The following is a 22,522-nucleotide window of genomic DNA, read 5'->3' on the forward strand; positions in this document are numbered from 1 at the left end:
ATTTCTACAATGATTTTTCACATTTAATTTACTTCTGCAAGGCAAAACAAAACAAACACGATACACTTTCTGTTAATTCAACAACAGTGACACACAAGCAGCTATATTTAAACGAATCATTACACTATTTATAATGAAAATTTGGTCTCACTTCTTCGAAATTAGGTTTTATTTTGATGAAATTAATTAAAACACAATTTTTCTAACACGACGGACATTTTGTTTTCACAATACTTGTATGGTGGCCGACTGCGATGTTCGAATTTCTATTGTAATTAAGGATAACCACAATAATATTGAGATTATAATCACAAGCGTTTCATTCGAATGGCGACATAGTGTTTGGTTTGTATCAAAACTGAAGATTCGGAACCACTTAACACAGTCTTCGGATAATTTTTAATTAATTAATTATCTATAGTGTTTGATGCAAAGTCTTTTTCATTTGTTTTCACATGCATTTTGCAATATAAGAGAACTTCAACCAGAAATCACCGTTTAATCTCTAACAAAAACAGATCGATATCGCCAAAAAAAATCGGCAACAAATTATTTCCACTTACTCACTTTCTTGTCGATCAGTCTTCTATAAAACACTTCCTCTTATGTCAAAGCTAAATTTCGTAAAAGGAAGATGATCGTATTACTTCCTGTTGAACTTCATGTTGAACATCAAAGGAAAATATTTTTTGGCGATCGCCTTAAAGATTTTTGTAGTTAGATTTTTAATAGATTGTTGCAATATCTTTTTCAACCGTGCGGCGTAAATAACCTTATTTTCTCTATTCAAATGCGGTGAGAAGAAGGCGTTTTGTTGACGCTCCCGCAGTTGACAGTTCAGTGAGAACATTTTTTCTCTTCATTCTTTCACTTCATTCCATCATTATCTTTCATTTTCATTAAACTAAATGCAAAACTAACGTGTAACGTGGTTGACGCATTTTTTTTGTTTCAATTTACCAATTGTGGAGAATATAAATAGGAGGAGAGAAAGAAATTGTATACAACGTGCCTCACAATAGGATGACCCAGTCGGAGTATGGCCGATTCGAGACAATACCGAATCCTGAACGAATAAAGTCTTCATCCGATTATAGCACGGCAGAGTAAAAGTAACCCTGGCAGGAGCGGTTCATTATTGAAAAGTCAAATGAGGGACCTAATGCACTGTATGAAAATGAACTCAAATGAACACTGACATAAGTTGAAAAATTTAATTCGCAAAATATATAAGACTACTAGATAATTCAGGTCCCTAGTCAAACAAGCGCTCCTGCCTGGTTTACTTTTCTTCTGCCGTGATTATAGACAATCCATAGGTCATACTTATATTGCTTATTTTCGTAACCATTGCCAAAAACAAAAATACACGTCTGTGAGAGATCAAGGTGTACTCGACTCAGATTAAGAAACTAACACGAAAACTGGACAATTTTCGAATTTGTCATACTTTTCGATCTAGATTAGATCATGGTTCATTTCTACAATCGATCTCGATAACAGTTGTAAAAGACTGTTATCAATTTGTTCTGTTGTCCTTACAGAGGATGAATGTCCTCTGACAATTAATTCTACAATTATAATTACCCTTTAAAATTGTCACAATAATGAATAATTTTTTTGAAAGGCTCCACCTATTATTTTGAACCTATGAATTGATGTCCACAACCATAATTTAACAAATCGTCCTGTTGCAAATTATAGGTATTTTTTTCAATGTTGCAATTTTCAGGTAGTTTTAGTTTGTAATTTATCACAAATTATCAGTTTCCCGTTTAATTATAACTCGTAGTTCGGTATACCTACCACACACACATTACATACCATTTTGTCTATCTAATTGGCCTTCTAAATTCGCTAAGCGGAGCTTAGAATTAATTAAATATAATTGAATGTTCAATTTAACAACCACGTCGTCGCGCTAACATGCTTTATGTCCGTCTGAATTAGTTAAAATTGGCTACAACCTGTCATAAATGGCTGAAATGGCTAATAATAGCAATAGAAACAATCAAATTTGAGGACTTTCACTCTAAAGTCCAAATGTTTTTGTAATTTTATGTTAACCACACGCGGAAAAAAATCATTTTATCAGCAAACATAAAACACGTAAATAATTTGAAACGCCTTTTTCGTGTTATTTTGTTATACAGCATTAAAACATGTATTATAATGTAACCGCAAGCAAGCCAGTTTCAATGTTAAAATCCCCATTCATTTTCTCTATGGAACGTCGACGATTTCTATTGGTTGAAAATGCTATTGGTTCGGCAATTAGAGAACCGCATCAAAATGGCTACGGTTTAAGGAAAATGTGAAGAGATGTTGGAGAACCGGTGTGTTATATTGTTTTTAAATATTTTATTGAGAGCTATTATGATATGTGGTAAAAATTTGAATACATTAAACATACCGTAAAGGGCTGTAATTTAAGGGGATGAACATATTTGGACATTAAGATTTCCATAATTCCTAAAGAATCCGAATGTCTATGAGACATCTCGCTATAACCTTCGCACACTATTCTATCTCCCTCCTTCATATCCTTCAACAAAATCCTTCTCTCACCAAAAATTACTTAACATCCTATTTGAGTCCTATTTTTACAGAGGATAGCATGGCATTCCGTTAAAGAACTGTACACAAATTACTTACAGCATTTGGAGTAGGGATCAAGGATTTCTTGCGGTCCATACAAAATACCATTCTGTGCCTTAGAATCATAATTCGACGTATTTCGTCACTGCACCTACGATCGAAAAGTGATTGCTAAGAAAAGCTGAAATTGTTGTAATGTTTTTGTTTTGTTTTTCGTTTAATTATGATCCTTACGGCACAGAAAACGTAGTTCGTGACTCGTGACGAAAGCAGATATTTTTTTCAGTACACGTCTTAAGCTTTAGACTCGGCTTAAGACTAGTCCTGAAAAATTCTACTTTTCGTCAATTGTGACGAAATAGTATTTTTCGTACCAAGTCAGGAAATGACGATTTCTCGCTTCGCTCGTAAGGAAAACTTAGGACTGGTGCTGAAAAAATCCATTTCCTGTCGAGGTACGAACAACGTTTTGTGCATCGGACAACTGAAATAGACAAAACACATCAATTTACTTGAAAACATACACACTTCACATTCACCATATTAAATTTAATCAATCGTATAGTCATAGAATCGGATGCACAAAGTACTATTTATTTATGGAAAAATCGTATGATAGTGGGGTGTGTGTATACAATAACTAAAAAAACGTATGCAATTTGTGTATAACCACTAAGGATTTATTAGACTTAATTAATAAGCTCGAATCAAAGATCCTATTTCGTCTTTTAATACAATCGCTAAAACGAACTGGTGTGCATACGTTATTTTGCACCAGCTGGTCCTATTTGGAATTGTATGTGACCAGCTGGTGCAAAATAACGTATGCACACCAGTTCGGTTTAGCGATTGTAGTAATAAAATCTGATATACTTTAGTCAATAGCTAATAGATCATATAATACTTTCATATGTACCATCGATTGAGTTCATTACTTGATTGTAAGATGTTACATAGCTTTGAAAATTGGGTTAGGCTCTTTTAAATAAAACCAGAGGCTTGATTACAAAAAAAAACCAATACGTTTTGCCTTTTGCCGTTCATGTAAACCTATTGTTTAAAGTACAAACGGAGAGAAAATTGAGTGGTTTTTCCATTTGTGGAAATCAAGACTTAGAGAAACGACTAGTCATCTGTCATCGAGAACGATAACAACAATAAACGATGAGCTATAGCAAGTGTTCTCTTCAAGAAGAAACAGCTTACACAAATGAAGTAACAGTAACTTCAAGCATGAGTGGTACTAAATAGAGTACTGAAACTTGACAAACTGTCACACTGTAAAAATAGTATACTCTTATGGCGGCTGTCGACTATGATCACTTTTGCTTGAAGTACGTTGATAGAAGACGAAAGACATATTTTGTTTACGCATGTTGCTCTCTGTCATTAGTTCAGACAAGCTTATTTCAACTGTTCGTGTCCAGCCCACTGTCTTCTTTTTTCTTCTCAAGGATTTAAGGATTCATGTTATTTCACAGTATGTAATTCGATAAAGTTGGGACTTTTCTGCTTAAATCCGCAACGAGCTCGGTTACTGTTGGACTGTAGACGAAAGTCCGATCCAAGAAAATTAGATTTCGAAAATGCTTTGGCCTGCACAGCTTTAGGAAACTACGTTTCGTAGTTTTTAAGACGATAACTGATGTTGATTTGGAAATTCTAAACTTCACTAGACCCAGAACATTTTCGTGAATGCTTTTACTTCAAACACACTCCTTTTTTAACTATTTTCCACTATCTCTTTTTTAATGAAGTTTGAAATCAAATCTAGGTACTGCCTTTGAGGAAAATATAAAAATATTGAGGAAATAAATAGAATTAGTAGTCTCTTTTAACCTGTTACAGACGGAAAGCATATGATCAGTATTATTATCTGGTCTATTACTTCCATCGATCAAAGTATTTTTAATCTGTTACTTTCAAATCTTGTACTTCAATTTTTTTAACATGCATTTTACGATATAAATGACCATATTACCGAGAGCTTATCATTATTTTTGTCATCGTTATCGGTAACAGCTGGATAGCCGTATGTAACAAATTAAGGATTATGTCGATATTATTACATTACACACACGGAACTTTGAAAACCGACACATTTTCTGTTTCTGTGTTCTGTGTTTTACTTGAGTTTCTGATTTCTCTATATAAAAATACATGCAAAATTCACAAAAAAAAAAAACAGTAAACCACGAAACAGAAAATGTGTCGGTTTTCAAAATTCCGTGAGTGTACCTCATTTTTTGTTCATTTTCTATACACTTTTTACACCAAACCTGACCTCGAGTAGAGCTCGTATAAACACAAAATTTTATGTGAACTTTCGCTCCGATTCCACTGTGATGCAAACAATTTTTTTATGCTGCTACGTATATCTTTAACTTCGAAAAAATGCACACATTTTCAGAGATTTTCCTTTTTGCTGGTTTAATAATAATTAATAAATTTAAAGTCACAATAAATTAGTTGGCCATTATAAGTATCAAACTGAATTAGGATTGATACTCAATTCTTTCCTTATTAAATTCCTTATTGCCATTAGCATTTGTGTCCGACCTTTCAGTTCTATAAAATAAGCTAGTACCACCATTCATGGGCACGAATTTATCAATATTAACATTATGTGTCATAGCCGCCACTTCCTGGTTTGTCTTTGCCAATTCGATTAGTTTCTTGAACAGCTGTTCGTCACTTTCCAAGGCAATATCAAAATCTTGCCACGACACAAACCTAAAGTCCTCCGGATCAATGTGCTCTCGAGCGAAAATGTCCAGTAGAAATTTCGAGTCAAATGGCTGAACGTTATTGTATCCGGCTGCTCGTTTCGATGATGTCATTATTTGATCGTACCATTGTTGAGCTCGTACTTCGGGTGAATGTGAGTCTTCCACCTAATGAAATTGTTGCATAATATTTTACCAAAAAAATGTACGACTAAATTGAACTCACAAACTGATCGCGTCGTCCTATTCTCGGGACATTCTTTGACGATTTTAAGAAGAAATTATCGAAATCACTTGAACGTCGACCAATTCGTGGAATATTTTTCGATACTACAATTGCAAAGGAAATTAATTGAGACCATGCATAGAATGTAACAAAATCTATTGAAACCTTTCAAGAAAAATCCAGGTGTGTCATTGCAGGTCACCATGCACAGTAAACCCAGTAAAAGAATTATTTTCGGCAACATTTCTTTAAAAATGAATGAATGAATGATAGGTCAGCTCTTCACAAATGTAATGACGGTTCATGGTACCTCCAACTCTTTTTATATATAAATTGTTTGTCCCGCATTATTCCAATTTAATTGAAAAATTTGTATGGAAACAATGTTCTCGTACATATTCATATGGGTCTGACCTACCTTTAGTCTAATTTTATGTTCTTATTTCTCAATTGATTTTTTTTTGGCTGAATTTGTAATCGAAACTTTTATAAAAGTTCAACTTCGATGTATCCAGAATTTTGTAATATAAAACTTATTTCTCTTAATTCTCTGATTATTAGCTTGGAAATATTTAAATGCTAAGTTGTGCAGTTTAATGCCATCTGTTATCGACCACTACAGCAATAATAAACGACTAAGGTAAAAGATTTCTGAAATCAACGCACTTCAAGCAAAAGTGGTACTCTAAATAGGGTAGTGAAATTTGACAGTGCTCCATAAAAAAAATTTACACTGTAAAAATTTCATACAAAATAGTACTCTATTTGGCAGCTGTCATTAATAGCACTTTTGCTTGAAGTGCGTTGCTGAAATCAATCTCTGAAAATCTTCGATCAAATGAAATAAACTGTTAATATGCTTTCCATGCTTTCCATGACAGGTTAAACATTGAACGAGATTTTCCTTTCGTTTTTAGCTTGCTCATAAAAATTTCATTTTATTCCTTGTGAGACATGTAGCTTTAAAACTCACTTCCGGATGGCGTCAGAAGACAAATCCATATAGATTTTTTCTTAGCGATGTACGCACTGGATGACCACACTATTATGAACCCAAAATTCGATGAATTTTTGGACATATCTTCAGCCCAAATTAAAGCGAGATATCTATTTTCACCTAACTTACCTTAGACAGTATTTACATACTTCGAGGCGTGGCTAGGACTTCAAGTTGATCCGGTGGTCTAGTCTAGACTGCACTTGCTATTGGCTGTAAAAGAGGGTGTTAGTGAGGTCCTGTAAAAGAGGGTGTTAGTGAGGTCTCCAAAGAAATCAAATCAAAATAAACTTCCGTAATGGTTTGCAGAATGTTTTTCGACTTGTGTGGTTGCAACCTTCGCCTCCTGCTGAAAACGCCACACGTAAAATTAAAATCTCTGAATCTTTCGAGGCAAGGATGGGGTAAATGGTGTATCTTTGAAAAATCGATGATTTTGTACTTTTTGTCATAAATTCATCAATATACACACAGTATACGTATAGGGGAAATTATTCTACATGTCACAAGGATCTGATCTTTTAGAAATGGTTGAAAACTAGTTTCGCCAAGTTAAAAACGCGATGAGAATAGACCTCTTGATGTATTTACTGTCTGTAGAAGGTTAATCTCGACGACATGCTCAAGACAAGTTATAAATATTTCAAACGTTGTTTCAGCAAATGATCAAAGCATGTCAGCTGTCTTTGAGAAGTGTAATGAACTAAAGCAAAATAGAGAAACATCATTTATTGATACAAACTCGAATGGATAAGAACAAAAAATCGGCAGGCTCTGGCGATGAAGGCGTACCATCTAGCCACTCTGTTACGGTAAATTTATGTTTTAAACTTAATTAGAAGTGCCCGTTAACAACACTTCTAATGTTAATCCTCAGTACGAATGCATGAACCGTGATAATTCTACAGAATCAGTCGGAACTGAGATGAGTCTTCCTACAAATATCTCGTATCAATTGAACCGTCCCATTCCACTTCCGCCTCCTCCAATTGAAACTTTGCATTTTGATTCAAGATATATCCATTCAATTACTTCGCAGACTGGTCTCAATCCATTTCCACGAACACCATTCCCTAGTGAAGGATTCCAAAGATCGGTGAGTCATTAATTTATTTTTTCGAAGGCAATTATATTTTGTTTGTGTCAGCCAGCAGCACCATTCGGGCTAGCAAATGGTGTCACGGGAAACGATTCGTCACGTTCGATTGCTCCTGTAGCTCTTCCCAATGGTATAATTCAACTGTGTCTGCGCAATGGTATCAGGTACTTAATTCACATTATGGTGAAGAAATGCACAATTAATTGATGCACTCCAAAAACCAGGGTTGATATGACGTTGGACAAAGCAGTTCGTGTGACCAATACGTTGAGTGACATAGTAATATCTCTATCTAGTGGAGGAGACTCTGCCGCCGTAAACCACCCGAATGGAAAGGTTTATCAACTAGGACCGTTCGTGGAAATTACCGCGTTTGATGGAAAAATGAACAACAATTATGTGTAAGTAAGAGGAGGAGGTCTACACAGCATACATTCTTCACCGCACCAACATTTTTAGTCGGTACGCAAAGCTGTGGCAGGAAGGAATTACTTTTACCTGCACTGACTGCACGCACATCTTTCTGGTTGATCTCTACGGGACCCGAGCTACTTCTGACACATTTACAAATATGTCACACGACTTCACGCTTCCAGTATTCTTGAAGTAAGTTTTTCTCGGTCTTAAATTGAAACGTTTATTGATTCAAATAACGCAGCAGCTCCAAACATGGACCAATTTTCGCCAATGAAGCTCGGAATGTTGTTCAACGGTCATCGCATTTTCACTCAAATGATGGAACGGACGAATACTACATTAACGACTTTCGAATATCTCAAAAACCGGATGGTCTCGTCAAGTAAGAAATTTGTTTGCTCAATTTCTTAGAACATTTTCAGTAAAAAAATGATTGCTACCACTTTAGAGTCACTCGATCCAATAACCGTTGTCTCATACGTACGAGCCCTGAACATCATTCAGCAACATTAACAACAGCAAACATTCATTGTACTGCCTCGCTGAGTCATACACCACATCTGTTTGTTCGGTAAGAACTTGAATTCTTACGATTGTTTTGGTTCATCACATAGATAGGGACAGACTGACAGGCCCCATCAGCTTGGGTTTATTTGATTTCAAACAATTTTTCGTTGTGCCTTTTGGCCAAACAGTATTCCATTCCATTGTTTTCTTGAGGTAAGGTGTGTAAGATTTTATGACGAAGAATGAGAGAAGGTTGATAATGCTCGGACTTAGGATTGGTAGTCGACATCAGAGGCATCGCTGCAACAGAGTAGTGAACGTATCTAGGGCTGTCTCCAAACGGGTCAGCGTCAGGTTCAACCTGACAGGAAGTTGATTCGTAATTTGATATGAACACGTCAATCATACCGTGAAGCTGTTTAAGTAAATAGTATTGGGTTGAAGAATGAAAAAGTTTCGACCGTTAGGTTTAGACTAGTTTGTCTCTCAATTTGGGACGATCAAGCAAAACATTTTTTTTGCATGCATTGAAACCCGTACTTTCCATGTTTCAGGCGCTACTTTTAACGCCCTCAGCATGTGAAATCGTCTAGGGATAATAAGATGAAAAGTAGAGATTTCGTGTGAATTTTGTTGATCCGAGGTGAAGCCGAGGTCAATAAACACAAAACGAAACTTTACATCTTTTTATCCCTAGTAATGTAATGGATTTTACATGTTGAGGGCGTCGAAAGAAGTGCTTGAAACATGAAAGTTCGGTTTTCGTCGTATCATCTTGACCATTGTAGCAGCTAATAAAAATTATCATTAAATCTATTACTTCTTTTGTTGGAAGTATCGTCCAATGTTTGGTATAAATTCTGTTACTTCGTTTTGTTTAAGAATGTATTTTGCCATTTAAGGTATTATTAGCTAGAGATCTTCATTTATGTTTGTTGTCGTTAGCAATAACAGATGGATTGCTGTTTATAGGTGTACCTAATCATTCAACTTAGCAACTTATTCATTACAGTCGTCAAGAGCAGAGTATGCACTTCGATGGAAGTAGTTTCGTTGTTCGAAATAATGGGCACTCCGCTGGATTTGATGAAAATAACTATCTTAGAGTGTATTGATAAATCCGAAATAAATTTAGATGCAACTGAATTAATTTTATTGTTAAAATTACCAATTTGATTTTGTATATTCCGAGTTAAATAATTTGTTCAAATGAAAATAAAATGATTATTTCTCACGTAAATTATTTTGATTCAATGCTTCCAATAATTAACCATAAGATGTTAGGAAATGGAGGAAATATCATTAGGAGAATGATGTTTATTTACTGATGTTTTTTAATTTTTGAATTTTTTGAAAAGATCCATTTTTTACCGGCATAATTGTAAGCAGTCTTTTTTGTCATTTTTAAAATAATTAGGAGAACTAATGACTGTTGAGGTTATCAAAAGACATTCTTTCATTCTAACTTCAAAGTTCCTTCCTCTAAATTAAGACCATAAAATACAAACCACAGAAAGTGGGTAAACATATACAATTTGAACATTTCCTCTATTGTAAAATATATGTACTGTACTGTGACTATTGATGTGTAATTGATGACCCAAAATGCATAAGCCCCAACGAGCTAGTGAAAGTACTTTTCAGATATCGGAGAACACTTATAGAGATTAGTTGAAGCTGACTTCAGTCTCGGTTCTCTCCCGATTCGACACTTCATTTTTTTATGCTTCAATGGGAACAGTATTAAGTCAATGGACAATGGAAAAATACAAAGTTTATTTAGCGTTTTGAACATGGACTCGCAAACTTTTAGTAATTTTTTTAAATCATAATAATCGTTGCTATAATCATAATTAATTCTGGATGTAAAGTGATTGTGTCGGTCTACGACTTTTGAAGTTTCAAATATTTTGAGCAAATCGTGTCTTCTAGTCTTTCTCAAAAAACGCTACTTTTCAGTCCCTCCACCAAACCGCAAATAAAGAGCGTCTCGTATAAGCGTACTCGATTTGCTAAATGGTGGTGGCCCATTCCATGCGATGAAGACTACCTTGCTAACTTTATCAACATGCTACGAACCATGGTGCTCGTATAGTGGCGTCCAACTACAGAACCAATTGATTCACACTGACTTTCGTTCTCCAATCTGACTATTGCACTTGCAAGAAGGTGATTCACCTCTGGGAAGGTTGACGGATTTTGCAACAATTTGTTATACAATTTCTTTTCAAATTCTCGTTTCTTCGAGAAACTGTAGTTCTCATAAAACTCGTCCTTCGCTTTTTTTACAAATGTTTCGAATTCAGAATACTGAACCCTTAGCTCGCTTTCGGTGAATGTTTCTAAAAAATCCACCTTCATGGCTGCCTCAGCATACTCGATAAAAGCGTCGACACCGGTCGACACCTTCTTCATTCATTTCCGGTCTGGTATAAATTGCATGAAAGTCAAAGGCCTCACAGGCTGAAAGAAGAATTTTAGGACTGTTTGCTAGTGCAAAAAACAGATGGGGAGGTAAAACATTTTTACATTTTTACTATCAATATTTATTTGGGAGAACACTGATCGACTTGCTTGGAGAACAATAACAGTTCTGAGCCAAGGGTCATGCAGATACACACACGCGTTGACACACCACAGTTGACGATAAAATGGCGGATTTCATACCAAAATTCACCTCCGGACCTGTTAAATAGAAATAATCATAAAATCCAAGAACCAAGAATCAAAAACAAAGAGTAAACATAAACAAGAACAAATGTTGTTCAAAATTGCGGTCAATTTTTAAATTTAATTTCTTTCCCCGACATAAGATGTCACTACAATACAAACGTCACAAATGTTCAAACCAAGAAAGAAAAATGAAGAAGAAGAAGAGTATTATTGTCATTTGAATAATATCCTTTTGATGAAGTGTCAACCAGATTGTTAAAACGAAAAAATTATCAAATTCGTTCTAAAAACAATTCCCCAAAGCCAAATATACTTTTAGTGTGTAAACATAAACCTTGACAATAACCAGAAGTGCTTCCAGTTAAATTTGTCACGTTGATTCGATTGAATCTGTTTATTGTTGACATCTTGCTGGCCATAATTATTCTGTTTGTAAGAAGTGCTTCGATTTATTTATACCTTGAAATTCCGTTGAAACTTTAAAATTGCAATACCTTAATTGGGAGAATAACACAACATTGAGTCACGATGTCGAACGCTAAATGTGGAAAACGAACCGAAAAGTCGCGGAAATGCAAATGCTGCAACACCGTAATATCAAAATCGTTTCGATTGATCTACGACGAAGAAGGCAAAGAGCTGAACATTGAATTTCTATTGCTCGACTGTGTTGGAAAGAAGGTGTCGGAAAAGAATGGCTTGGATCAAGCGATCTGCACCAAATGTCTCTTACAACTCCAGCAGAGCTACGAGTTCAAGAAAAAATGTATGGAGGCAGGTGATAGTGAAGTCAGTGAAGCCAGTGATAATGAGAGTGAATTTATACTTTGTGACGTATCCTCTTTGAATTCGTTTAACATCGAATGTGGGGAACGTATAACAGAATTGAATGATCCAATTGTGGTGATGGATGAGGAGTTTGTGATTGACGAAACGTTTGAGGAAGAAAATACGTTCGAGTTGATCGATAGATCATCATTGGACACTAGTAATGACAGTGAGAGTGATGCTGAAATCAAATTTATCGAAGTTATTGATATTATCGAAGATACTGGTGCAGTAAACCCAGTCACATCTCCTCAAGTAAATGATAAATTGTCAACATCAATCACACTGCCGACTGTTAAGAAGAAATTTGCCAAAAATGCGCCATCCCACCGCATCAAATTCAAACAAGAAATACTTGCCGATTCCAAGACGATAGACGTGGAGAAAATACGGACTTCGGACGACTTGGTCCATATACTGGAAGACGACTATCACAGCGAAAACGACTCGAATCGAAAACGTTTCACCGACATTACGGACGAATTTAAGATTCCGAAAATAAAAGTGGAAGATTTTTGCGATAACATCGAGTATTTGGATGAATCGAAACCGATCGATTTGGACGAGTACATTAAATTAGTCACGCTGATCAGCTACGACGAGAAGAAATGTTTTTTGACCGAGGTCAAATGTGTGGTAAAAGAATTGCATTTTCGAGGCGTTTTAATTGAGACAAACTTTTAACTTTGCTGTCCTTTCAGATGTGCAACAACAAGGAAGTCAAACTGAAAAGTTTCAGTGCAATCGTTCAACACATGTACCACGAGCATCATGACAGCGACTTTGAACAATTTACTTGTTTAATAAACTCCCAATGCGGTTCGTTTGCCAGCCTGGACGATCTGAAAAATCATTATGCCACCGACCATCAAGATATTGTCACGTTAGTTTATGCACTCACTGGTCCTGGACCAATCATTTGACAAAATCATTCCAATTTCAGGCCATCGTTGAAACTCAAATGTGCAACATGTGACACGATATTCGATTCACCGATCAAGTTCGGAAAGCATATATGCCTGGACGATTATCAGATAAAAGATTCGGAAGTAAATTTCAAGTGCTGCCTGTGTCGAAAACAGTTGGCTTCAAGAAAAAGGTAGCGGATTGGTTGAGTAGTTGCACGATGTTCATGCCTGTTGGTTTATTTTACAGGTTCCTATTCCACAAACAATTTCACCTCTCCAATCAGAGACCGAAATATTGCTTGGTGTGTCAGACAAAGTACGAAGACGAGAATAGCTTCTACGAGCATGTGATGTTTTCCCATGAGCAAGTATTTGAACACTTTTGTGCTTTATGTGACAAAAGTTTCTCCACCGACGCCGATCTAACCCGCCATGAGAACTCACATTCCGCTCAACGGAACTACGAATGCTTGGAATGCGGAAAAAAGTTCATCGACAGTCAAACCTTAAGCGAACACAGTGTAAGTTATCCGCTAAAGCGGCTAGAGAGAATTTACTAATTTTTTTTGTCTTATCCTGATTAGGTGGTTCACCTACCCGAAAAGCCACTCAAATGTGATATTTGCGAAAAAAGTTACACGCGAAAGTCGCGACTACAGAAGCATATGAAGTCGCATACGATCTACGAGTCTTCCTCCTTCATAATATGCGAAATATGCAACGCAGCGTTCGCAGACGACATAAATGCCATAGAGCACCTTCGCACTTCACACAATACTGGCGATTCCGATGAAATTCTCTTCGGCTACGAAACGTACGACAAAGTTTATGTTTGTGAATTTTGTGATTTAGCTTTCGGTACACCGCAAGACGTCCTTACACATCGTGAATCGCACACCGACAAATTAAAATTTGAATGTCCCCATTGCGATAACAAATACGACACGTTCAGCAAGAAACAAACCCATCTGTTGGGCCACAAATGCCAAAATGAATCGTACCCGGTAGCCAGACATTACATATGCGATCAAGACAATTGCTTCAAATCATACATCCATTGGTCAAGCCTAACCGCTCACCGTAAAACTCGACATTTGATCAATCCGTCGATCATCAAATGCCCAGAATGTCCGGAAACATTCTATCGCAGCTGGACGTACGACTATCATAAGAAAACTGTACACGGCGAATGCGAAACGTGTCCCATCTGTAGCAAAGGATTCTATAAGAAAAAGTCGCTGGAAACGCACATGCAACGCGTTCACATTGATGATAAGAAACGATCGAATAGTAAAATGGATGCAGCCGAGGCAATGATCGACGATATTGATGGTACGATCAGTTGTAAGGAGTGTGGTAAAATATGTCCGACAAAGTACAATGCAATGTGTCACATATCAATGGTTCATTTGAAAGTTCGGAATTTCCAGTGCAACATTTGCGATAAAAGTGAGTGAATTGCTGTGGGAAAGGCTGCAATAACAGATTTCTTTTCCATTTTTCAGGCTTCTATCAAAAATGTGATTTGAATGACCACTACCGACTGGTTCGTATAAACTAAAACTTTGCATTAAATTGTATCGACTAATTTTTTGTGATTACAGCACACGAAAGAGAAACCATTTCGTTGCCAGTACTGTCCATATTCGTCAAGAAAAAGTTCGATGATAGCGATGCATGAACGGTGAGATTATTGAAATTTTGAAATTTATTCCTCACGCCTCATATGTCGATTTCTCATCGGATGATTTATTTTTTTTAAATTTTGAGGTCTGCTAGTCAAGATAAAACATTCTCAAAATTAAATTTAATGTGAATACACGAGAAATGTTGCTATTTTATGGAACCAATGGGAAATCATTAAAAGAACTCGATTTTAGTTTAAGGAAAAGTGTAAAGAGTGTCTTTGTGACCTTTTACCAGTTACAGACGGCAATCATGTGACCAGTATTATTATCCATCGATCGAAGTATTTTTAATCGGTTGATTTCAAATCTTGTACTTCAATTTTTTAACATGCCATTTACAACATAAAGGACCATATTACCCAGAGCTTGTCATTATTTTTGCTGTCGTTATCGATAACAGATCAATATGTGACAGATTAACAACGTAATTCATGAAATATTTTTTATTTAGCTGGAGTAATGGTGTTGTGGCCCCCAGTTGTTGTATTGTTTACAATATTAAATGAATATTTCTGTAATAACAACTTCTAGCCGCACGACTTACACGAGCAATTGGTTTTTACTGATTCGTGCTTTTGTAATTAAATAAGTCTAGGTGCGTGTCAGTTACCAACGTTTCCTAACAAATATATTTTGGATTAATTGTCGTAGATTTCGATAGCTTATTCTGCCCTACTTTTTCGCAAACTACTCTCGATTCGAAGACCTTGATCTTCTTTCGTTCTCGATGTTCAGGGCCGAAATGGCTACCCCAACGCCATTCGGGCGTTGATTGACAAAAATTTGTATTGTTCATACAAAAATTGAAAGCCGTTCGGTCCTGTCGATTTCAACTTGATCTTTTCCTATCGGCATTATTAAGACCGATAGATCTAGATTTTCGATTATTTCTTTGACCAAGTCTTGGCAATTCGTTCCATAATGACTCTCACACTTTCATTTCTTGATTTAAATCCAATTTTCTGATGCAAACTTTTATTTTCCAGGGCACATACTAACGAACGGTAAGCCACATTAAAATCACTAACTTTTGGACCAAAAATAATTTCTTGCAAATTTCAATTTTTAGACCATTTCAATGCCCAAGATGTCCGTGTGCGTTCAAACGGTCATACGTTTTGAAGAATCACTTAAAATATCATGATGGAGTCAAAGAGTATGTGAAATCATGTTGTCCCACCGTATAACCAGTCTAATAATGTTATTGTCACCCTTTAGATTTCAATGTTCAATCGAAACATGCGGAAAGTTATTCACTACGAACGCAGCTCTTAATTATCATTACAAGTCAAAGCACAATGATTCGACAGCGGCTAATGAAAGTGAGCCAATGATCAGTGACGATAGTCAGGTTGTCGAAACAAAATCACCATCAGTCGAAGTTCCAGCTAAACGCGGTAATAAAAGAAAAATTCCGAAAATCGTCTACGTCTTGCCGGGTAAGTTGGCGTCACAACCAGAAGAGACTCAAACTAAAAAGTCTCGAACTGGAATTTCACAAATTGACGTTGAAACTTTTACTACTATGCCCATTTATATCTTGGATAAATAAATTCGTTTTGATTGCTAATTGCTATGGAATGATTTGAGCACAGGGCTATTAAGTCCGTTCTTCCTGACTGATTTCTTATTGATCGAAAAGTCGATGAGTTAAGATTTTACATCAAAGGTAAACGTATAAATAGTCGAAGAGAAGGTATAAGTAGCGTGCATGGAAATTAGCGATTTTTTAAACTACTTCGTATTGCTTTTTGATGGTAATTATGGCAGTTAGCTTCTACATATTTAGTTCTTAAGACTGAGGTAACGTCGTATTCCAAGCTGTTTAATTTCCATTACGATTCTACCACCACCAACTGCCCAACTTCCAGCTTACGTCAGACTAAGGTCCTATATACGTAAGATCATAGCTATAAACAATAATTCCATCTGGAACTTAGTTCCATCAGAGGAACTTAAATTCATAGACAAATACAAAAGGATTTAGATAACCGTGGGATGTACGCCCGGCCCATCTGAGACTTAGGTGTAGAAGTTACTCCAATTATTCTACTTATTCCACTTATTCTATCTATTACCATCATTTATAACTAGACCAAGGTTTTAATTTGCCAAAAGGAGCATTTTTTCAGTGTTTAGATTCAATAGCTGGAACAGGTCTAAATATTCCTTGTCGATACAATTAGATATTTTATTGGCTCATTAAATTATTGTTGTTGTGCGTTGAATTGGTTTTCGTTTAATTTTTAATTTTTTTCTTGTCCTTTCTTTACCGACGGACTTAATTACTGATAAACCTTTCTCTTCAATAAGTTTTGGTTTAAGTCCCGGCGAAAGTAGACTTCATCACTAGGTATCAATCGAAAGAAATTATCGATAATCGATTAATCATATCGTTACCGATATTTTAATATTTATCGATAATTATTCAATAATTATCAAAATATCGATATTTTGATATTTATCTGAAAATTCATGATAATATACCGATATATTGTAATATATCGATAAATATCGGATTTTCGGACCGAAATATCGAATTATCGATATCTTGATAATTATCAAAATATCAAAAATTAACGATTATCGATAATCATTATCATTATCGCCCATGCCTATTCATCACGACTAACTTCAGCCTTCACCGAAAATTACTCAGATCACCTTGTTGATTTCATGTCCGCCTTAGATCTAGTACCAGTGACCTTAAATTTTTGTTCCGAAAATTTCAGACAACCTAATCAATAGGGCGTATCGAATTTTTACAATTTTAAGGGCTGCGATAGCCTGTGTGCGGAAAACGTAGATCATTGAAAACTAATTCCAGGCATATGGTTGATGGATCCGAAGGTGCCCGGGAAGAAGTCCCCCCGGACGACTTTAACTTTCAAATGGTCATAACTCGGAAAGTTGAGAGTATTTCTGAAAACAATGTTCTAGCAGGACGTAGAGCGTTAAAAACTCTACAAAACTGCCAAAGAAACCGATGGTCCAAAAGGTGACACACACATCGAAAGTTCGACATTTTCGTTTTTGACTTTTATTTCCTGAGAGACAAATTATTAAGTTTAGCTTTTGGCATGAGGTTGTAGAGGAGGTCGAGTACTACCAGTACACTAGGCATTGTCCCGGTCGGCGATCCATCCGAAACCACTTTTTCAACATTAATGAATGAACTTTTTAAGTGTACCCACGTCGCCCACGAAGCCAGTGCAGACACTGTAACCGGTGTTGCTGAGTCGAGGTAACCTTGGCCAGTAAGTGCCAAGTAATATTCCAAAACAGTAGCTGAACTCTTTTAGAAAACTTAAGAACCATTGTATAAGAACAAACAGCACAATTAACTTACATAGATTATTTATTTTAGTTTTTCAGTTACGGAAATGTTTTTTGTTTATTAAAAATATCGATATTTTAAAGAAAAATATATGTAGGGAAGTTGTGTGGATTCTTTTTTTTTGGCTAACTTACTCAACATTTAGAAAATATAAAAACATTAATTTCACATTGATTTAAAAAAAAATGCCGCATCTCTGGAATGGAATGGAATGAGGCTGCGTCCATGTTATAAGAGCTCACTTCTTTTTCTTGCTCTGCTTGGCCTTTAGTTTTTCCTCTCGCTTGCGCTCTTTTTCCGTCAACGATTTATAGAGCTTGTAGCCGAAGAATGCTGAAAATGGAAATGATTTTACAACACATGTTTCGCACAACACCAAATTGAAAATGTTCGGTGAAATAGTACATGTCCTAACCATAAATTACAATTAACAGCGCCAGAGACACATAAATAGTCCATTGCCATGACGTATTTGGCATTTTCTGACGTAAAATACGACGTAATTTCCCTAACGATTTCGATAATCCGCCAAATTGACCGGAATATTTCGCTTTTTCTTTATTATCCATCCCTTCCATTTGCATTCCCAAAACTTTGATTTTATTGATCAATTTTTGATTTTCAATCGAGGCGATCCGTTTCATTGCTACCTCTTCATCAGGACTCATAGAAGAAGAAGGACCACCAGTTATAGCGTCCGACATTTTATTTGCCGATTTATTTTTCGATTGATCGGAAGAAAATTTATCACAAAAAAAAACTACGTGGCTCGACCAGAGAAAAAAAAATTATTTGAATAACAGCACGTATCAGAGTCTGGTACCGATGTATCTAGCTGACTGAAAAATGTATTGACGAAATTGCAGATTTTTCTTGTGAAGTAATACCTCCACTACATGTTGAATACATTGTTCATCTACTTGATTATATTAACTTAAACAAACAGTTGGTATGAAGAAAACATGTGCTCAAGCTCAAGGTATAAAAGATGTTTTACGCAAATATCCTCAAAAATTTCAAACACATGTAACTCGTAGTCTGGTTAATGAAAAAACAACAGGTATCGTGGCTGTTGGCTTCCAATGGAATTTTATTTGAATTTGTGCTTTCACATCAAGGAGCAAAGGTTCGGAAACTCAAAAGACTGTTCATAAGCTAATGGATGAACTAAGAAGTGCCAATGAATTAGACTAGTCTCACAAAATATGAAAAGTGGGGACCTTCCGCTTATCGCCTAGTGTTCGATTTCGATATCGAATCGGCCTTCAACTATTTTACATAACACTGAAATATCTTTGAATTTCCTGACTAAATGTATCCTACGCCTAAGCAGCGTATGTGTAATCATTTTAGTAAGCACGGAAAAATTTCTGTATTGGATGGGTGATGTACGAACTTGGTACTTTGACAATATCGCATTGATTGAGGTTGATGTAATAATGCAAATTAACAGTTGCCACGAAGGTGTCAGAGTGTTGCAAGACTAAAAAGGGATCGAAAGGGATAACCGATAGTTCATCGTACAATTTACTTTCAGAACATTTGCATATGAGTAGTCTTTATCAAGTGTTAAGGTCACACAAAGAATTTAAGAGTTCTAGAGAAGTGAAGGTGCAGTCACTACGACATGAATTTTTTATTCCTTAGAACAATGTTGATGAGTCTAATTGATGGTGATGTCAGTCAGCCAGCATTGAATACACAGAAATAACAAAATAATATCTGGCCTGGCATTCCTTTCAATATCAGTTGAACATTTGCCACAGTCCCTTGCAGGGAAAACGGCGAAACAATAATTCCGTTATCACTAATTTGAACATTTACCACCGTCCACATTTCTCTCTACGAACGTTCAACATTTATTAATTTGTCAGTTATCGACCTCAAATCAGAAATGGCTTCGAAACATTTAAAAGAAAACGATAAGAAAACAGGTTGACAATATTGCCAGTCTAGAAATCAAAGCTTACCGAAAACGGATATAAAACTTATCACCATGATCAAATAAATAACCAGTGTGATCATTTCGAATGCAGTAGCCGCAGAAGTCATATCAAGGCCCTGTGATGGGTTTTCACCATCAGCGAATGGATTTTGGAAGCCAGCTTTCTTAACGAACTGTTCGCGTAGCTTTTCCCTTTGTTCCTCCGACAATCCTTTCATTGAATCGACCATTTTCATCAACTCGTCCATCGATGGCATTTTGAAATCCTTTGGCATTTTGAAATCCTTCGGCATTTCCTCAGTATCAACGTTATCCATTTCGCTTATCGTTTCTTGTATACGATTTTCAATTCTTAAAGTTAATTTTCTTATCAAAGTTTCGACAACTTTCGATTCCGATTGATATTCACTGTTAGCGGTCCCGATGCCGAAGAACACCGTATTGAGAGACTACTTATAACGAACTAAATTTTATCGAAAGTACTGAAGAAATTCATTGAATCAAAAATTAAAATTGCTGACCCCAGACAATTCTATCTACACCTATAACATATTCGATTGAATTGTTTGGTTTAATTGGAAAAATTACAGTGAAACGTGGCCATAATATCGTTGTAAACATTTTCGTCTTATGCAATTTTGTTTGATAAGCTTGAACATAATTTTTTTATACTTCAAATTATCTTGTTTGAGACTAAGTATGGTATAATCGAAGCAATAGGCTGATAAGATTTTCTGTTTCTAATTTCGTCTGAAAAGCTATCCTGCACCATGAACTCCATATGGGAACGTAATAAAATTTGGTAAATTGGTGACGATTGTACGATTGACGTGTCTATAAGAAGCGTGACAATGGAATTGCTTCTGTTCACGAGCTATAAATATAGATAAAGTTAAAATTTCATTTTTCTTATAATTTGCTAACGTAACACGTGGAGGCAAATACCACTACCTAGTGAACTTGCTTTGAACAATTCGTATTATTATACGAAATGATATTAATCGTTTTTTAATTTTCTCTTGAAGGGACCTGAAGCTAGAAATAGCGGGAGAGTCCCAAAAAAATATTCAAAACTGTAAAGGAATGTGTGGAAACTCACTTCACAATTTGAAGAGTTTGTTTGCTCATTCAGATAACAATTTACGACCAGAAGAAATGTTGGTTCATTTGATTGGATTTTTATGTAAACTGGAATATATACAACAGGCTTTTGACCTACTTGTTATTGTCCACGTCTGTTTATTTACATTTTCTATCAAATATTTCCATTTACATTTTTGTAATGACTCCCTAATCAATGAAAAAAAAACTTTCGAACGAAATTTCAATGAATTTAACTTTATCGTTAATGGGCGCTGATCATCCAAATATACCTATTTATGGGTACGTCGAATAACTTCATTATTATAAAATTAATGACCCGAAACGTAATCATTTCCATATGCTATGTATACACAGTATAACAAACACACATTTTTATCACATTAGACGTATACTTTCAAAAAATCGGTACACAAAATAAGCAATTATGTGGCAAATTTTGACGAGAAAAAAACCTTCGTCGACCTAAACTCCAACCACTTCAAATTTTCTATTATTTTTCAATTTATCATTGAACAAGTTTTCCATACCTGCGAGGGCTACGACCACTATTGCTGGTAGAATGAATACGGAGTTTGAAAAACCGTGTTGAAAGGGATCATTTGCTCCACTTAAATCGACCATTTTCAGTCACAAGTCTTCCTTTTACTCTGCTCAAAATCACTAGAGTGGCTCTGGACTTTTAAAACTGTTGAAACCGCAAAAAAAAATAGTGCAACGTATGTAAAGTACAGATCTTCGACAATCTTTGACAGATTAACGCCGTGTGTAAGTTTATGTGAGAGTATTGAAATATGATAGCGTTCACACGGAACAGACAGCTAAATGAAAGAGAATCATTTGCAATTTTAATACGAAAAACCAGATTTAGAAATATTACTCAACGCCTATAATATGGTATGTGGCTGACACTTTATGCCCATATCATAAACGAGTTTACAAACACACTTACGACGTCTCTCACAATTCATACAGCTGGTTCGTTTTGTTACACAGGTACTGAAATAAGTGTCTCTTCTTCTACATGTCAGCTGTTTGTAAAAGTTTAGAAGTGAACATGCGTGCCGCGGTGTAAAGGGCCGTATTCATGGTATATTTGTGTCGTTGAATTGAATTTCTTTTCGATGGAATTCTTTAGAGATATTTACTGGAGCTACCGCATTAACAGTTTATAACATTTTAAGAAAGATTTCGATCTCACTGCGATAACAGTACTGCTGTTACGTTGAGTTTGGTTTCTAAATAAGTAAAATAAAAAAAAGATCTTTGGAACTTTTTCCAAGTATATTTTTCTTGGTGTTCACCAATTTTAACAAAAAAAAAATTCTGCTAGTAATAGGACCTGATAGGACTTGAACATGGCTTCAAGTAGTGCAGAGGCTTTGAAGCAAGTGGAATGCAGAGATTTAGTTGTATGTTACGATTTTTTTTTTCAAATTCCCTTCGAATAGGTCTAACTGTTCTTCAAAACA

The 22,522-nt window shown here is 35.7% G+C and overlaps 4 protein-coding genes across 8 annotated transcripts; 2 read left to right on the top strand and 2 right to left on the bottom strand.

Moving 5' to 3' along the window:
• Nucleotides 1-4,967: 4,967 nt before the first annotated feature.
• Nucleotides 4,968-5,845, bottom strand: LOC119080633. Its single transcript, XM_037189042.1, has 3 exons — nt 5,716-5,845; nt 5,551-5,654; nt 4,968-5,492 (listed from the first exon to the last, which is right to left on the bottom strand). Exons 1-3 carry the CDS (start codon nt 5,792-5,794, stop codon nt 5,094-5,096), a joined length of 582 nt encoding a protein of 193 aa, XP_037044937.1. The 5' UTR covers nt 5,795-5,845; the 3' UTR covers nt 4,968-5,093.
• Nucleotides 5,846-7,227: 1,382 nt separating this feature from the next.
• LOC119080632 lies at nt 7,228-9,712 on the top strand. Of its 3 annotated transcripts, none has more exons than XM_037189039.1 (8): nt 7,228-7,359; nt 7,425-7,643; nt 7,695-7,810; nt 7,871-8,047; nt 8,106-8,252; nt 8,305-8,445; nt 8,512-8,634; nt 9,583-9,712. In XM_037189039.1, exons 1-8 carry the CDS (start codon nt 7,294-7,296, stop codon nt 9,683-9,685), a joined length of 1,092 nt encoding a protein of 363 aa, XP_037044934.1. In that variant the 5' UTR covers nt 7,228-7,293; the 3' UTR covers nt 9,686-9,712. The 3 variants fall into 3 exon arrangements, with proteins under 3 accessions (XP_037044934.1, XP_037044935.1, XP_037044936.1); XM_037189040.1 differs by having other exon boundaries at nt 8,308-8,445; XM_037189041.1 differs by having other exon boundaries at nt 7,235-7,359; nt 7,587-7,643.
• A 1,739-nt stretch (nt 9,713-11,451) lies between these two features.
• LOC119081151 (zinc finger protein 569) lies at nt 11,452-16,254 on the top strand. Its single transcript, XM_037189904.1, has 10 exons — nt 11,452-12,707; nt 12,773-12,954; nt 13,015-13,170; nt 13,227-13,500; nt 13,564-14,428; nt 14,485-14,525; nt 14,584-14,663; nt 15,654-15,671; nt 15,737-15,823; nt 15,886-16,254. Exons 1-10 carry the CDS (start codon nt 11,772-11,774, stop codon nt 16,217-16,219), a joined length of 2,973 nt encoding a protein of 990 aa, XP_037045799.1. The 5' UTR covers nt 11,452-11,771; the 3' UTR covers nt 16,220-16,254.
• A 1,844-nt stretch (nt 16,255-18,098) lies between these two features.
• LOC119079873 lies at nt 18,099-21,887 on the bottom strand. Of its 3 annotated transcripts, none has more exons than XR_005088245.1 (2): nt 21,581-21,887; nt 18,099-18,337 (listed from the first exon to the last, which is right to left on the bottom strand). XR_005088245.1 is itself a non-coding variant. In XM_037187953.1 (2 exons), the coding sequence occupies exons 1-2, from the start codon at nt 20,264-20,266 to the stop codon at nt 18,243-18,245; spliced, it is 387 nt and encodes a 128-aa protein (XP_037043848.1). In that variant the 5' UTR covers nt 20,267-20,450; the 3' UTR covers nt 18,129-18,242. The 3 variants fall into 3 exon arrangements, 2 of the variants coding, with proteins under 2 accessions (XP_037043848.1, XP_037043850.1); XM_037187953.1 differs by lacking the exon at nt 21,581-21,887 and adding an exon at nt 19,975-20,450 and having other exon boundaries at nt 18,129-18,337; XM_037187955.1 differs by lacking the exon at nt 21,581-21,887 and adding an exon at nt 18,420-19,078 and having other exon boundaries at nt 18,129-18,337.
• Nucleotides 21,888-22,522: the final 635 nt, after the last annotated feature.

The sequence above is a fragment of the Bradysia coprophila genome, unplaced genomic scaffold (assembly GCF_014529535.1).
Source record: "Bradysia coprophila strain Holo2 unplaced genomic scaffold, BU_Bcop_v1 contig_350, whole genome shotgun sequence".
NCBI lineage: Eukaryota > Metazoa > Arthropoda > Insecta > Diptera > Sciaridae > Bradysia > Bradysia coprophila.